Below are 19,009 nucleotides of genomic sequence, written 5' to 3'. Positions count from 1 at the left end.
ATCATAGATTCAGTAAAAAAAACAAGGAGGGGTTTATGTAGTTTAAGTAAACTAATGAACATCTCCATTGTTTTGTGGTTTCCCAATCCTCCAACATTCCAAAAAAAATGAAGTGACCTTCATTGCGACGTTGTAGAGAGAAGTGCCTTAGCAGTTTTTTTGGATTAACTAGTCCCTTTAGGTGGTCTCCCTTATTTTCTTTTAGTGCAAACAATTTCCTCCCTAGTATCACTAGCATGTTCCTCCATCTCATTAGGATCCACCAAAATTTGGAGACAACCTAATTTTCAACAGTGCTATGTTTAGAATTAAATTCAACAATGGCATTCGAAATAATTGGTGCACCAGTATGAGGATCACCTCCCACATTTGTAGTTTCCAAACCATCAAGAGAGGAAAAATGATTTTGCAGGACCAATGTATCATTAGCGGGGAGTAGTGCTTCCTCAAGTGATTTAGCCTTCCTAGAAAATGTAGGACGCGACGGAGATAGTACAACCACAATAGCATAAACCTCCACATGATGACAATGAATAGGAGTCGTAACTAGTGCTTTAGCATCCCCAAGTGATTTAGCCTTTCGAGGATAGATGTGACGCAACGGAGATGGTAGAACCATAGGAGTAGAGACCTCCACATGATGACCATCAATAGGAGTCGTAATTGAATCTACTACAATTTGTGACTCTAAGCCCTTGGCTTGCATAACAGTCGGTGAATTCCTTACAATCCCTGGTTCTAAAACCTTAATTATATCAAAAGTGGGAGTGAACAACCCCTGCCTGGGTGAGGACCTATCATGATCTGAGGCATCCTCGAGAGGAGAGGCATATCTGCAAAATCATTCTCCCCTCCATCTGTTATATCAGAAGCAAGGTGGCCCAAGAGGGATCCTGCATTAGCCCCGCCAGGAGCATCAATTTTCAAATTACCAATAGAGTCTTCCACGAGCTTCGGCTGAGGATTTTTCTTCCAATACTGTTTATGTTGTTTAGGAACTGCAACTTCCCCTGTTTTCGTTTGACAGGAGTTGTATTAAGCTTATGTTGAGGTCCAGGAACATGACCCTGATCATGAATCACACGACATTGATCAAGCTCATGCTCAATCATCTTACAGTGAGAGAAAAATTGAGGGAGCCCTTCATATTCCATGTTTGCTACAATGAACATTCAATCAAAAGGTGATCCGAAAGATGGGAAAACAGATCAATATCCATCAACACTCTAGCAACATATTCTTTCTCATGGTATGTTCATTCAAAGACAAAGGAGTATCAATGCCTATGGTGATGGAAAATATCGCCCTTAGTCTCCAATATTCCAAAGGCAAATGGTAGATTCTAACCCAGGCCTGGGTTTTAGTGGTCTTCATAGTAGATGTCACAATGCCCTCAAAATAAGCGTCGCACTGTCGCGCTCCACCCACTACGCGGACGATGTCCCTTTTCACGACGCCTCAGAGCAAGCACCGCCGCACGCGAGCAAACCCTTAACGTCACATGAATTGTACATTCAAACCCAAACCTTTTTTAATTTTTTCTCTCTTTGTAATACTATTAATAATATTATTCTTAACTTTACTTTTGTTATTAATATTATCTATGGATAAAAATTTGTAGGTAAATTATTTGCGGGTTTATATCCGTAGATAGATCTATATTCGTAAGTAATATTAATGATAATAATAATAATTATTATTATTATGATATTAATAATAATATTAATGTTATTATCATGGTTAATATTATTATTTATTATTAATTCATGGGTAATAATATGTAGATAATGTTGCATTTATCTATGGATTTGTATTTATGTGTAATAGTACTTTTTGTAATGCTGAATTTTTCTAGCAATATAAATTCAAGGACAAAAACCTACCATATGTGAGTAATAATTTATATATAATGTTAAATTTATCGATGGATACAAATTCTTAAATAATAATTCGTATGCAATGATAAATTTACCTACGGATTTGGATTCGTGAATAAATTTGAAATTTCTTATAACATACATCAAAATATATATATATATATATATATATATATCCGTCTATTGTTATTATACTTGAAATATCCATATTATATTAACTTTTTCTGATTGATAAAAAAATTATCTTATTTATTTGTATTGGTCGGTACCGGACAAGCCATATAATGTTAAATTTATCGATGGATACAAATTCTTAAATAATAATTCGTATGCAATGATAACTTTACCTACGGATCTGGATTCGTGAATAAATTTGAAATTTCTTATAACATACATCAATATATATATGTATATATATGTATATATATATATGTATATATATATGTATATATATATATATGTATATATATATGTATATATATATATATATTCGTCTATTGTTATTATACTTGAAATATCCATATTATATTAACTTTTTCTTGTTGATAAAAAAATTATCTTATTTATTTGTATTGGTCGGTACCGGACAAGCCATGTCACTAGGCCTCGGTGATCGATCAACTAGGTTAGAATACATTTATAGCAATTATAATAAATAGTAGTTAAGGCAGTTGCAGAGACTATCTGAGAATCAGGGACACGTCCCACCACATTCGAGTAACGTCCCGAGAAATCAAGGAACCTCCCTAGAAATAAGTTAACACTGATATTTGATAGATTCGACCTATCATAACAGAGGGTCCATGACTAAATAAGGTAAATAAACTCTCTACAAAGGAGTAATGCACGCTTTTATCAAATACATCATATACTCTTATACAAAGTACATACTTGATCGTCGGAGAACCTTTTACAGGTTAACTCTCGACCAGGCACAAAAGAGCGAGTACGAGAAAAGGAAAGAGGAGCGATCGAGTACCAAGGAACGAGTACAAGAAGAGGAAAGAGGAGCGGTCGAGCACCAAAGAGTGAATATGAGAAGAAAGACAAATGAGGAGCAACCGAAGGGTAAGAAACAATTGTTCCAGTCAATAAAAATTACTATCTAGGTCCTATTAATCTATACAATTATAGTACTGATTTTTCTTGTTTGAAAATTCTATCCTCTTTCAATAATTTAAGATAGATAAATAATTCATAATTAATCTGTTTATTAAAATATTGTTTTATTTTTTAATTACACTCTCCTTGCAATCAATGGAGCTTTTGTAATTTCCAATTTTAGTGTATGCTTGAATATGGAGTTGAATGTTTTTCCCAAGAAACAAACTATTAACATGAATTTATACTTGTTCACGAGTCCTCTTGTGACATTGATGCCACGTTCACAGAAAACAAATACTAATTTTTGTTTGGTTTCATTCCTTTATTTCCTTTCCTTGTAGGTCCCTAAGTTATTTAAGTTTTCACATGTGATACTCATTCTGATAAAACTATAGTGTAAATCAAATTTATGTTGTTCCGTGTTTCATGACTTTCTTATAAGTTTCAATATGTCACGATTCATGTATCTTTTGGAACATGTGAATCTAGGTTTCTATAATAAGATATCTACTACCAATTATTGTAGATATTAGAGAATAGTTACACTGTTGCATGTGTCAAGTGTGGTGGATATTTTTTCTTTTTATTGTAAAAAAATATATTGAAAATAAAAATATTATTTTAATAATTGTACTATCTGAAAAGCATTAATCTATTCTTATCCTTGTGATGGAATGATATAATTTTAAAATTATTTCATAAATTAGATTCATAATTTAATAAAAAAAATTAAGTTGTAAGACTTTTTTTTATCACGAAAAAACAGATATACCGAAAACATGAAGATCTTTTTGTTTTGCACACTATGTTTCTCACAAATTTAAACATGTTAAACTTTACTGTATCTTTGTCAACTATATCCACCTGTTAGTGCTGCTGCATCGCAATCGCAGCAGAATTGTAAGTCAAAATAACTTTATACCTTTTTTTCACGATTTATTTCACATTACTTTTTTATATATATTTGTGTGAAAAAACATCTATCGGATTCTTCTAAGGAGGTTGTAATAAAAAACAAGGTGAGGAAAGTTATTTTCATTCTCTTGGGAATAAGGTTATTTCATGTACTATGAAAAATGTGAAGAACACAATAATATAAATTGATTTATAGGGCATTTTCTGCAAAGTGTTTTAGAATATCATAACAAAAAAATTGAGATAATCAAATTTTTCGCAAAAATGATGTAATTTGATTTCGTAATTACAAAAAATGGCAAAAAAAAAAAAATTATGAGATTGAGTTAGTGTTTTATGGATAGTAGGTATGTATGGTGAAGTTGTGTCATATATACAGTACTTTAATTGTTTACATTTAATATTAAAATCTTGTTTCACTCATCACTCTAAAAAAAGTGTTTTAACAACAGTTAAAAATGTCATATAAAAACAACTCGGGAACCGTTGTTTCTACGGTGTCGTTGTAAATCAGTTGTTTATAACAACGGTTTTAGAATCGTCGATATAAAATCACATTAATGACACGTGTAAAAACTTACGTTATTATGCGAAACAAATGTATTTTTTTAAAATATTTTATTATTATATATAGTTTAATTTTGTATAAAATATCAAATTTCCATAATAATAATGCATGTGTATCATAATTTAAATATGAAAGTATACATACAATAAAAGAGTGCATATAACATTCTACAAAAAGTTCTACAAATATATGAAAAACTTCTATGTATCATTCTAATAATTCATCTATACACGTGTTTTTGTATTGAAGTATCACTTGATCCCAACCTCTATCAATTTCAACTCGCACAATAGTCGACATCCACTGCATAACATAGTAGCCACACTCATAATTTTCAGATTGTTTATTGCACTACAAATCAAAATAAGTGAATTAGACACATTAAAATGAGTAAACAAATATATTTTACATTTTCACTTTCCCACTTAACATGTTATAAGTCAAATTTAAGTTCTTCCGTGTTTAATGACTTTCTTATAAGTTTCAATATGTCACAATTCATGTATCTTTTCTCAGCAAAGGGAAATCTGTATAAAATAGTTTCTACAATTGTAATAAGATATCTACTACCAATTATTGTAGATATTAGAGAATAGTTACAGTGTTGCATGTGGTGATTGTGTGGTGGATATTTCTTCTTTTTATTGGTAAAAAAATATATTGAAAATAAAAATATTGTTGTAATAATTGTATTGTGAAATGATATTACATAATTTTAAAATTATTTCATAAATTAGATTCTTATTTTAATAAAAAAAGTTTAAGTTGTAAGAGGTTTTTTTATCAATAATAAATAAATTAAATTAAATTAGACAAATGATATATTAGCAACATGCTATCACCTCATTTCTTTGTCTAAAATTTCAGTTTTTATATAAATGATGAAAATACTTTTTTTATATCATCAATCGAAGGTTGTATACTAGAGTAAGTTTTCAATATATTAATTTTCTTTTTCATGATCTCACACTAGAAAAGTCTTTCTTCACAACAACTTATACTCCTATTATAAAAAAAAATAGATATACCAAAGTCATAGAACTCTATCTAGCATAGACACTAATACTAATACTGACATGACACGGACACGGACACAGAGATACATATAATCTTTAAAATGTAAGACACGGATACACAAATCTATATATTATATAATTATGAATTATATAAATTAACAATAAAGAATTATGTGTGTTTCAATTTTTTTTTAACAGAAAGATGTTTCTCATGACTGATTCAAAAGTATTTGATCCTTATTTTGTAATCATAATAAAAAATTATACAATATGTTTGAGTTTTTAAAAAATATTATATTTCTCCTTTATAAAATTATATTAGAATCGTGTTAAAATTATTAAAAATTCAATAAATATTTTTTTAATTCGACACTTCACCAATACGTGTTTTACGAATATCATACCAATATCGATGTTTAATACATGTGTCCGACACAAAGATACCGTTTAATAAAGGAGATTTCCCTCAAAAGTTGAAAGAAACAACACATTATATATTATTACTTATTTCATTCATTAAAAATAACTCGCATGAACTTTTTGTGCTTTTGTTTTGCACACAATGTTTCTCACAAACTTAAACATGTTATCACTAATTTAGTGGTGCTCAATGAACTGTTTGATCCTAGCAATAAGAGCATCCCTTTGAGCACCACTAGTTGGGTCCATATCCACACCAATTTTGTTGAGATAGAAACTATGACTCACTCCTTTGTTAACAAACAACTCCACATCCTTCTTCGCCTTCCGCATCGCTTCATAGTACTCCATCTGCGTGTCAAACATCAAGTCCATCTCCGCCAGGCACACCAGAAACGGCGCCAGTTTCAGCCCCCCAAGCGGCGGAGCGCCGTCGCCCATGGGGCACGTAATGGGGTGGTCCTTCGTAGAACCCAACGGCAATGCCAAGCTCATGAACTTGTCCACCATGTCCAATGTCAAAAATGGAGATTGCGGTTTCTCCAACTCCGACCTGCTCCGTGTCGACCTCATGAACCCCGGATGAATCGGGATTCCTCCAGCCACATTCACCAGCTTCAGTTGAGTCTTCCCAGCTCGAGCAGCCACTTCATGCACAGTATTTGCACCGGAGCTATCTCCGATCAGAAAAACCCGACCAAAATCACCGTGTTTTTCAAGCCACGCCTCTTCTGCTTCTCTTCCGGCTACACTCTGGAGCCAGAGAAGAGCAGAAAAGCCGTCGTCAATTGCAGCAGGAAGACGATGTTCTGGAGCGCGACGGAGGAAAGAAGACACGACGATGACTCGAGCCAACCGAGCAAGTCGCGAGTAAAACTGATAGTACATGAACCAATCCGGTTCGCTGATGCAAAACCCGCCGCCGTGAAAGTGAAGCAAAATGGGAAGCTTCTCCTCGTTAGAGACTTTCTCCGGCAAGTAAAGTCGTGCACGGAGATTGTTGTTCGTGACAGTATCTCGAACAGCAACTCCGTCGATGAATTCGTGGTGGGGAGGAACCGGTTCGGCCATGAATTTGACCTCCGGCGGACCGGTCCATGTTCGATCTACCGAACCGTCGTCGTAGAGTCTGAGCCAACCCGAGACTTCATCGACGAGGTTCTTCTGTTGGACCATGGTGGTGGTTATGGTGATGCAATGAGTGAGAGTGAGTTATTGTAGTTATGTAGAAGTGAGTGGTGTGGATATTCTTATATAATGCATTGAATGTGGCTTTGAACGTTTAAAGAAGAAGCAAGAAACAAAGGAAAAGTGATGCATGAATCATGTGTTCAACAAGTGAAAATTATGAAGAGAAGTTTCCAAGAATCTATCATGTGAAAACAGTTAATTATATGTTTTTACAAGCACCGTGGAAATGAAAAATATCTTTTTCTTATAATCAAATATTAAAAATCATTATTTTTTATACATTTACAACTTTTAATATTATTATTTTAATGATATTTTAACTTCTTACTCTACTTTACATTTATAACAAAATCTTAATATTTATAATAAAAAAAATAAAAAAATGTTTTTAATAAAAATATAAACAAAATGTAAATGTTAAAATAATTTTTTAAATTAAAAATAATTAAAATATTAATATTTAGTGGAATGTAGAGGAGGAATTCGTCAAATAAATTTTCCAATTTTTGAATATGCCACTCCAAAACTTTCTAACTATTATTTTTTTATTGTATCTTTTTCGACAATATCCACGTGTTAGTGATGCTGCGCCGTAATCGCATAACATTCAAAACCAACTTTACACCTTTTTTTTCGTGGTTTATTTCACATTACTTTATATATATATATATATATATATATATATATATATATATATATATATATATATTTGTGTGAAAACAAAACATTTATCGGATGTTGTAATAAAAGATAATGTGAGGAAAGTTATTTTCATCCTCTTGGGAATAAGGTTATTTGGTGTATTTTGAAAAATGTGAAGAAATCAATAATATAAATTGAGCTAAAGGCATTTTATAAAATAAATATTTCTATTCAACTTTAAAATAAATAAAAAAATTATATATTTTTAAATAGATATAAAATATAATACGAAAAATTATTAAAAGGGTTACCAATTTAAGGTATTGAAATATAATTCTGAAATTGTAAAATAAATATTTAAATAATATAGTAGTTAAAATAAATTAAGTAATATAAAAGTATACGATTGATTAATAATAATAGATTTATTTTTTTATCATTATTAATGTCTTATTTAGTAAAAGATTGAAAATAAAAGTAAAAATCATAAAGTCGTGCTTATGAGTTAATGGCGAAAATAAAATAATAAAATTGTGTCCTCTATTAAAATAAAATAATGAATATGTTAGAGAAAAGTAACAACCATTGCGTTGTCAAAAAAAACTTAGAATCACTATAAAAATGTTAAAATTAGCTGACATCACGTGGCAAATATTATCATTCTCATCGTATAAAATCATTATTTACTCGTGTTTTGAGAAAAGTGATGGTAACATATTTTTTTAATAGATTTTTATGATTAGTTAAAATTATTGAAAACTAACAAAAGCATAAAGAAAAAATATAATTAAAAATTAAAATTCACAAAAAAAGATAATATTTTAAATAAAAGTTTAACTGATAATAATATATAAATAACACATGTTTTAATAAGGATTTCGTTTACCAATCATAAATAATGTTTTAATAAGAATAAGAATGATGAATAAATATAGAAAGAGATTTACTCTGTAAAATCAACATACAATGTGTTAATAAAGAAGAAAAATGTAAAAATTAACAATACTTTTGATCATTTTGAAAACTAAAAAGACTCACGTGAACAAAGATTGTGAGATGGAAAATAATGCTAAATAATTTCCATCTATAAAGAGATAGATATGGATAATTCTTTATATTAAAATATATTATTTAAATTATTATGAACTTGAAGGTAAGATAAATAAGTTGTAGACACTTATATAAGCATGGAATATTCTAAAATACTTCTTTTAATTTATTTATTCTTTACTAAAAAATATTTAAATTACAAAAATTACTATAAAAAAATTAAAATATCTAAAGAATCATCAAACATCATTTTGAATTTATAAAAAATGGAATCTCCAAAATCTTATATATTTTATGAGCAATAACAAATTAATTAATATTATATGTTGGGTTCTCTAATCCATGTACTTTTTACAAAAAAGAAGTATGAAACATCGATTGAGTAATGGAAAAGAAACAAAGAGAGGGTAGTTGGTACCTACATCAAATAGACAAAATGAAGGAAAAGGATACAACATATTTAATAGCACAAATCACCATAAAATGAAGAAAATTTAGTAATGAAGAACACCATGCACCACAAAACCTAAACAATAATAGAAGTGCGTAGTTCAAATTCTTCCCACACTACATTGCAATGATGTTTAGAAGTTAATCGAAAGATAAAAAAGTTAGGTCAAAGTTGGGAAAAGATGCAAGATAGATGAAACCTATTCAATTAATTTATTAAATTATTTACTAAAACCATTTCACTAAAAAAGATTATTAAATAAAAATTAATTTTAAAAATAAAAAACAATTAGTTATTATATATTATTTTACAGATTAAAATAATATTAATATATAAAGTAATTTGTATTATTAATAAAAAAATTATAAATTAATTTCTAAATTAATATTTAACTAGTTATTTTTAATTATTATTAGATACCAAATTAAAAATTAGTTTATAAATTTTATTAACAATAAAAACTATTTTAGAATTAATAATTTTTTACTTTATAAAATAATATATAATATAATTAATATAATAATTAATTATTTTTAAATTTAAAATTAGTTTTTATTTAATAATTTTCTAGTCGTATTTATTGAAATATATAATTGATAACTATAGAATAATAGAGATATAATTTTTATTCTATATAAATTTTAGTTTATTGATTATATTTTTGAATTTTTATAATTTTAGTAATTAGATAGTTTTAAACATTTATAATTTTTATTCATATATTAATTATTTTAATGGTATTTTTTAATTTTAATTTTTTTAAAAAAAATATGTATTATATTTATTATATATTTCCAATCAAGTAAAAATAATGTTCACTTAAGTAGATATCATACTTTCGCTATTATAATTATCGGAATACTTAATATTTCCATTATAATGTTAAAAATAATTTAATAAATAATGTTAATAGTATAATGGTTAAAATATATAATTTAATAAAAAATTATAAAAATAGAAAAGTAATATATATCTTTGAAGTATAATACTAAAATAATAAAATATATATTACAAATAATGTAATGGTTAAAATAATAAACAAGAATATGTAGAAACTATAATAAAATAAATATAATATCATCTATCGTTATCTATATTAAATCCATTGATTTTGTTTTTTAAAACCTATAAAAATAAATACTAACTCTCCCACGTGTTATAGAGTATAATGCATTGGAATAGGTAAAAAGTTTGTTAAACCAAACTAGACAAACGGAACACTATATAAAGTTTAGTAGGTGTAGTATAAAATAATAGGCGAACTATATAAGAGGGGGTTGAATATGACACAAATTTTGTTCTATTTTTTTAAGAGACATGTATATTAAAATTGTGGGTTTAGACACTTTTAGAAAAGATTTGTGCAAGAATAAAGAAACAACAATAAAAACTTGCTTTTATATTAATTCAATCTAATATGAATTAGATTTAATTATCTTTTGATAAAAGAGTTTGGAGTTTGAGTGTGTAGAAACAATAATAAAATAGTTTTGCATGTGTACATGTGTGTGTAATGTGTGGATAAAATTCGTGTTTGTTGGGTGGTTGATAAAGACATGAATGATAATGGTGGTGATAGTGTCACAAGAGTTTCAAATAATTGGAAGATATTTTGCTTCCTTTGAAAAACAAGTTGCAAAGTCATAAGCTTCTTTCTTTGAGTTATTGGAACTCATACATGAATATATTTATTAACTAATAAAGTCTATATCATATAGTGGAAATGTGCTTTAATGATGGTTATATTCATAATGATTAATATATTTTCTTTTTGGAATAATAAAAGTATTTGAGTGTTTCAAGACTTACAAGACATGGTGGAAAAGAAAGTGAATACATTTGTCAAGTGTTTGCGAATAAAGGAGTAGAGTTTAACTCTCTCAATTTCAAATTATTTTATGAAAATAGTAAATAAAAAAACAACTTATTACAACATATACACCACACCAAAAAAATAACACTAAGCAAGAATAAAAAAGATAAAGGATGAATATGTTCTTTATTGAAATGGTTATGCAAGCCTTTATAGTTGAAAGTTAAAGCTGTAAATTGGACATTCTACTTATTGAATTAATTTCCAACACTTGTTGTGAAGGTATCATTCCTCAAAAAGTTTGGAGAAAAGTCAAACATTTAGTAGAACAAACTTTGAGTTTGGAGTTTCGACAACATATACCAAAGGCAAAATGAGGTAAGCTTGATACCGAGAGTTTTAAATGTATCATTTTGGGTGTGAGTGATAACTAAAAGGGTAACCTTCTTTTTTACCCTAAGACAAAGAGAATTATAGATAGTTAGAGTGTAGTGTTTGAGAAAAAAGAAAGTTGGGATTGAGAATAAAATTATAGAGAACAATGTTGGAGATCCCACATCGACTAGAGATTAAGACATTTCATTGTATATAATTGGGTGCAAACTTCAATCCTATGAGCCGGTTTTATGGGGTTGAGTTAGGCTTAAAGTCCACTTCTTAACATGGTATTAGAGTCATTTCGAGCCTATCCTAGCAAGTGTTTGTTGACCTTATCAGGTCACCCGCTATCGAGTCGTTATCGGACCACCCATAACATATATCTCCACGCACGAGTTGGTAGCCTCGGCATGAGGTAGTTTCTGCCTTTTTCCTTTTATGAGAGATCTTATAAAGATCATTGATGAACATCTGACCTAAATTAACGGAAAATTTAAACAAAAAAATCTTGTAAGATTCTTACAAATAGCCAAACATTCATAAATAACCTTCTTAGATAAAATCTTTTAGCCATGCGAACTTAGATGTCTTTCTAATAGGTCTTTGAGGTATTAGCACACTATTAAAAGAAGAAGTAGATACCTAGTACAAGACATTATCAATGATAATCCAATTTCCTTCTTCTATGTTATGGAAACAACATTTTATAATGAGTTTTAAACTGTTCCAAAAAATGATTTCATTATGATTAATCTCAATTTAGAACTTTCTGGTGGAGTGAAAAATCCTGGTTAAGTAAACACCAATTTCATGTCATTCATTTTTTATTAGTGAGGAGAATTCATTCTGTAGTAAACTATTGGTAAAAGGTTGACCTGTGTTTGAAAAATCTCTGTTCCAGAATGTTAAAACATTGTTTAGAATTTCATGTTTTAGATTTTTTATTTTATTTTTAAGAATATTTTGAAGTGTGCATCCCAGAATTACTTTCTTCACCTCTTTACACCTACCTATTATGAACAAAATATATTAAAATTTAAGAGGTACATGAAGCAATATGTGGAGTGCGAAAAGGAAATTCTTAAACAAATTGGTTAACAGAGTAGCTGAAGTCAAACCCAATTTCATTCAATAATAACAAGTATATTAGAAGAGAGAGAAAAATACAACTTTTACCATTTTATGTATACTAGTACAAATACATGTACTTTTGTATTTATTTTTTCGTACTTTCATAGCAATAAAATAATATACTTTATGTACCGGTCGGCACCGGACGACCGCGGCGTACTCATGGTAAAATCATCACAAAACCCTGTGTCTTATACGACTCTTCGTCCTTCTATGACCTCTAGCCGGACGAACGAATGGTTTATGTCGAATAAATCTAATTTAATCCAGAACGTGGTTACACGTGTAGAAAAGAGCAGTTATAACAACCATTGACGAAGTAAAAACACGTTCTCTAGACCACTCCCCTGGTTTTCAGGAAACCACCAGGCACGACCCAAAGACCACTAAGCATGTCTCTAACCATCAACTGATTGGCCCACATGGCCAAGGCCCAGGTCAACATACAAAAGGGACTTCTGATAAGGGGGAAAAGGTACGTTTTCCATACTATCAGAGAATTCTCACTTAAGCACCATTGCTGACTTGAGCGTCGGAGTGCAATCGCAGGTACCCCCGCCGACCGACCGAAGCACGCGAAGAGAAACAAGACTTGAAGAATAGGACAACCCAGAGGGAAGAAGACACCTTGTATCGACGTGGATCAACATTACTCAGTCCCCAATATCCATACAGGTACAATTGGCGCCCACCGTGGGGCCGAGTAATCATTATTTCCAGACCCAAAGATCCCAACGCTTGAAGATGGGCTCAACGGCAAACAACAACAACAATGATATCTCTGAAGAGCATAGGACCATACTACAAACCCTCCAGATTCAGATGCAGGAATTACTCCAAAAAGGAGTCATCGATCAACTTCGCCAAGATGAAGAAAGGAAAAGACGAGAAGAAGAGCGTCAACAACACGCAGAGGAGATAGCACAATTGAAAGAACAGAACAAGAGATTGTTGGATAGACTTGAGCAATCTGAACGCGAAGGGCATTCACGTGCACCTTCTCCATCACCGTTCCAATCAGGAACAAGAACAATAGCCCAGGCTATACCTCACACGTCATTCGTTCAACACACCCGTCAGAGTGCAAAGCCAGTAACCCCAAACGAGGTAGCAAACCCGAAAGGCCATCCGTTCACTGATGACATCATAGCCACTCCTCTCCCTGACAAGTGGAGGGGCCTAACGATAAACCTTTATGACGGTTCCACAGACCCAGACGAACATCTGAATATATTTAGAACTCAAATTACCCTTTACACAACCGACCGAACGGTATGGTGTAAAGTCTTCCCCACCTCTCTCAGGGAAGGCCCCCTTGGATGGTTTTCGGACCTTCCACCCAATTCCATTGCAAGCTTCGACGCTTTGGAATTGAAGTTCACCACGCAATACGCCACAAGTAGACCTCATCGGACATCCTCCATGTCTCTTCTAAATGTCAAACAAGAAAGGGGAGAATCATTGAGAACATTCATGAACAGATTTAGCAAAGTGTGTATGAACATTCGTAATCTTAATCCAGAAATAGCCATGCACCATTTGGTCTCGGCCATACTACCAGGAAGGTTCACTGAAAGCCTTATCAAACGACCTCCGTGCAATATGGATGAATTAAGAACAAGAGCAACAAAGTTCATGCAGATAGAAGAACATATTGACTATCATCGAAAAACTTATGCTGAGAACACGGACAAGAGCAAAGAAATTCGTCCCCCCACAATACCGACCGACCGAGAACGACATCGCCCCAATAGGGGACCCCGTTTCCATAACTACACTCCCTTGATTGTACCAAGGGGTAAGGTTCTCGACGAAGCACTGCAGATTGAATTGATTCCGACGTTGAGGCCATCACAAACCCCTCCCAATGCCGACACCAGTAAACGTTGCCAATACCATCGTAACTATGGCCACACGACCGAAGGATGCCAAGCACTGAAAGATAAAATTGAAGAGCTCGTCCAGGCCGGCCATCTGCGCAAGTTCGTGAAAACCACCATCACGGCACCCAGGTCACCCCAGCGTGATCATGATCCCCGCGAACGTTCGGGACGAAGAGACGACCGAACCCGTGACAACCACTATCGTTCAAGCAGAAGAAAAAGAAGCGAAAGTCCGATCAGACGAACGAGGCCTAAAAGCGAAAGCCCTGAACGTAGAAGTCGAACTAAACAAAAAGTTCGCACAGTCATCAATACAATCGCTGGACCGGTGTCGCTCGGTCAGCCCCCTCAAGAAATTAATTACATTGCAGGTGGCTTTGCGGGTGGAGGATGCTCTAATTCAGCCAGGAAAAAACATTTAAGAGCAATTCAATCCGTTCATTCGACTCCCACACAACGCCGACCGCATATACCACCAATCACTTTCACTGACGAAGACTTCACAGCAATCGATCCATCTCAAGATGACCCCATGGTAATAACTGTGGAGATAGATAAATTTGCAATTGCAAAAGTTTTGGTAGATCAGGGTAGCTCGGTCGACATCCTATATTGGGAAACGTTTAAGAAGATGAAGATTCCAGAAGCAGAGATACAACCGTACAACGAGCAGATAATTGGTTTCTCAGGGGAAAGAGTGGATACGAAAGGATTTATCGATCTGTACACCACGTTCGGGGATGATTACCTCAGCAAGACCATCAACATACGATATCTACTCGTTAATGCCAATACATCGTACAATATTTTGCTCGGTCGACCATCTATCAACAGATTGAAAGCCATTGTCTCAACTCCTCATTTAGCTATGAAGTTCCCCTCGGTCAATGGAGACATAGCAACCGTACATGTAGACCAGAAGACAGCACGAGAGTGTTATGTAGCTAGCCTGAAGGTGGAGCCGACCCGAAGGCTTTATACCACGTCAGCCGAACGGACCACAGAGCGAAGAGGTCGGTCAACAGAAAGACGCTCCAGAGGAAGGGAATCTAGAAGACACTTGGTCGCTTTAGTCGATCTAGATCCTCGACTGGATGATCCCCGAATGGAAGCAGGAGAAGACCTTCAACCCATATTCCTTCGGGACAAAGACCGGAAAACATACATGGGAACATCCCTCAAACCGGACGACCGAGAGACGATCGGTAAAACATTAACAAAGAACGCTGATCTTTTCGCCTGGACGGCTGCAGACATGCCAGGAGTAAAATCAGATGTGATTACCCATCGATTGTCTGTTTATACAGAGGCCAGGCCGATCGCTCAAAAGAAAAGGAAACTAGGTGAAGAAAGGCGCAAAGCCGCACGAGAAGAAACCGACAAGCTAATTCAAGCTGGTTTTATTCAAAAGGCCCACTATACGACATGGCTAGCCAATGTAGTGATGGTAAAAAAGACGAATGGAAAATGGAGAATGTGCGTAGACTACACAGACCTTAACAAAGCGTGCCCAAAGGACTCGTATCCTCTACCTACTATCGACCGGCTGGTCGACGGTGCAGCCGGTCATCAAATCCTAAGTTTCCTTGATGCTTATTCAGGTTACAATCAAATACAAATGTACCACCGTGATCGAGAAAAAACCGCGTTTAGAACAGATTCTGATAATTTCTTCTATGAAGTCATGCCGTTCGGCCTCAAGAATGCAGGAGCCACATACCAGCGACTCATGGATCACGTATTCCACGACATGATCGGTAGGAATGTAGAAGTATACGTTGACGACATCGTCGTCAAATCAGACTCTTGCGAACAACATGTTTCTGACTTAAAAGAGGTTTTTCAAGCCTTGCGTCAATACCGCATGCGTTTAAACCCGGAGAAGTGCGCGTTCGGCGTAGAAGGGGGGAAGTTCTTAGGCTTCATGCTCACACATCGGGGTATAGAAGCTAATCCAGAAAAATGCAAGGCAATCACCGAAATGCGAAGTCCCAACGGACTCAAAGAGATCCAGAGACTAGTCGGCCGTCTCACTTCGTTGTCTCGATTCGTACCTAAGCTTGCCGAACGAACGAGACCCATCATAAAACTTCTGAAGAAGACAAGTAAATTTGAATGGACAGATGAATGTGAACAAAATTTCCAACAGTTAAAAGCATTTCTGGCATCTCCACCGGTCATCCAGAAACCGAACGCACGGGAACCCATTGTGGTCTACCTCGCCGTCTCCAATGAAGCGGTGAGTTCCGCTCTGGTACAAGAAATTGAAGCGGAAGAACGACCGGTATATTTTGTAAGTCGAGTCTTACATGACGCAGAAACCCGGTACCAAATGGTCGAAAAAGTTGCCTTCGCTTTGGTCATTACCGCACGACGGATGCGGATGTATTTCCAAAATCACAAGGTCATTGTTAGGACTAACTATCCCATTATGAAGATTCTCACCAAACCTGACCTCGCCGGACGAATGATAGGTTGGGCAGTCGAACTGTCAGAATTCCACATCGAATACCAACCCAGGGGAGCCATCAAGTCCCAAGCCCTCGCCGACTTCACAGCAGAACTCACTCCCTATCCGACCGAACGGAATCCCCGATGGACACTATACGTAGATGGGTCATCTAACAGTCGTTCGTCCGGAGCAGGAGTTGTACTTGAAGGACCAGGGGAGATTGTTGTCGAACAAGCCATGAAATTTGAATTTAAAACTTCCAATAATCAAGCTGAATACGAAGCTATAATCGCAGGTTTGCATCTGGCGATTGAATTGGAGATAACAAATATAACTTGTAAAAGCGACTCCCGTCTAGTCGTCGGACAACTTACAGGGGAGTATGAGGTAAGAGAAACATTACTCTAACAGTATTTTCATTTCGTAAAAAATCTTCTAAACAGGTTCAAAGAAATCTCCTTCCAACACGTACGGAGGGAAAATAATACTAGGGCGGACGCTCTATCGAGATTGGCTACCCAAAAAAAGAAAGGCGTCCACCGGTCGGCCATACACGTGACCCTGGCTAAACCAAGTGTTGGTACCGAAGAATGCATGGCGACTGACACCCAACCTAACTGGATGACTCCCATAAAACAATATCTTACCGATGGTGTATGCGATCCACATTTGGAGAAAACGATGAAGTTACAAGCCGCCCGATACATACTGATTGGCGAAGATCTTTACAGGAGAGGGTATTCCCGTCCCCTCCTAAAATGCCTTGGTCCAGAACAAGTCACTTATGTAATGACCGAGTTACACAAAGGGATATGCGGAACCCATTCAGGAGCGCGGACTATGTCCGCCAAAATTCTAAGAGCAGGATACTACTGGCCGACCTTGCAGGGAGACTGCACTGAATACGTTAAAAAGTGCGTGAAATGTCAAGAGTTCGGCACCCTATTGCACCAAAAACCAGAGCATTTGCACTACATCCTATCCCCTTGGCCGTTCGTGAAATGGGGAATGGATATTATCGGACCTTTCACACCCGGAAAAGGGCAATGCAAGTTCCTACTGGTGGGTATAGATTACTTTACCAAATGGATTGAAGCTGAACCACTAACAGCCATCACCGCCCGGAACGTACAAAGCTTTGTGTGGAAAAACATTGTCTGCAGGTTCGGCCTACCTCAGATCATTATCACAGACAACGGTCGACAGTTCACCGACCGTGGGCTAGCTGAATTCTATGAGAAACTTCACATCAAACATATAACGAGTTCGGTCGAACACCCTCAAACCAACGGTCAGGCGGAAGCCGCCAACAAAGTTATTCTCAATGAGTTAAAGAAGAGACTTGGCCCGTCCAAGGGAAATTGGACTGAAGAATTGTTAGAGGTTTTGTGGGCTTATCGTTGTACTCCCCAGTCAACAACTCAAGAAACACCTTATAGCCTGACGTACGGCACAGAAGCCATGATTCCGGTCGAAATCGGCGAACCTTCACTACGCCGACAGACGTTAGACCTAGACTTAAAAAAGGAAAGTCTACTAGTCGGCCTCGACCTCATCAATGAATTAAGGGACAAATGCAAGATAAGGGAAGAAGCATGCAAGATACGAGCAGCACGAAGGTACAACTCCAAAGTGAAGCCACGAAGTTATCAGAAAGGAGATCTAGTTTGGCGCATGCGCAGCGACGCCCGGAAGGACGGAGGAAAGTTTTCAAGCAATTGGGAAGGTCCGTTCCGCATCTCCGACACAGCAACAGGAGGAGCTTATTACTTAGAATATTTGTCAGGAAAATCTGTACCGAGAACTTGGAATGCCACGCATCTCAAATTCTATTACAGTTGATGAATAAACTTAGTGCACTCTTTCCTCGCTCGGTAGTTTTATCCCTAAGGAGGGTTTTCTACCGAGAAGGTTTTAACGAGGCATTTTAAATCACCAATCTTGGTCAGAAATTCAATTAATTCACCGTTCATTCGGTCGGAATACATAACGAAAGTTATCCGAATTATAACTTAAACGTTATTCACCAACCTTGGTCAGAAATTCAATTAATTCACCGTTCTTTCGGTCGGAATACATAACGAAAGTTATCCGAATTATAACTTAAACGTTATTCAC

General features: G+C 34.5%; 2 protein-coding genes across 2 annotated transcripts; one reads left to right on the top strand and one right to left on the bottom strand.

Annotated features, from left to right (window-relative positions):
* Positions 1 to 5,891: 5,891 nt before the first annotated feature.
* On the bottom strand, positions 5,892 to 7,251 carry LOC137830109 (strigolactones hydrolase CXE15). Its single transcript, XM_068637257.2, has one exon. The coding sequence runs from the start codon at positions 7,074 to 7,076 to the stop codon at positions 6,078 to 6,080; it is 999 nt and encodes a 332-aa protein (XP_068493358.1). The 5' UTR covers positions 7,077 to 7,251; the 3' UTR covers positions 5,892 to 6,077.
* Positions 7,252 to 13,300: 6,049 nt separating this feature from the next.
* Positions 13,301 to 17,299, top strand: LOC137809606 (uncharacterized). Its single transcript, XM_068610722.2, has one exon. The coding sequence runs from the start codon at positions 13,301 to 13,303 to the stop codon at positions 17,297 to 17,299; it is 3,999 nt and encodes a 1,332-aa protein (XP_068466823.2).
* Positions 17,300 to 19,009: the final 1,710 nt, after the last annotated feature.

The sequence above is a fragment of the Phaseolus vulgaris genome, chromosome 11 (assembly GCF_051622355.1).
Source record: "Phaseolus vulgaris cultivar YP4 chromosome 11, ASM5162235v1, whole genome shotgun sequence".
Classification (NCBI taxonomy): Eukaryota; Viridiplantae; Streptophyta; class Magnoliopsida; order Fabales; family Fabaceae; genus Phaseolus; species Phaseolus vulgaris.
The sequence above is the reverse complement of the archived record's forward strand: the minus strand, read 5'-3'. Positions and strand labels throughout refer to the sequence as shown.

Bases quoted from the DNA above. Each gene is read 5' to 3' on its own strand.
- LOC137830109 (XM_068637257.2), bottom strand. From the start codon at position 7,076: ATGGTCCAACAGAAGAACCTCGTCGATGAAGTCTCGGGTTGGCTCAGA.
- LOC137809606 (XM_068610722.2), top strand. From the start codon at position 13,301: ATGGGCTCAACGGCAAACAACAACAACAATGATATCTCTGAAGAGCAT.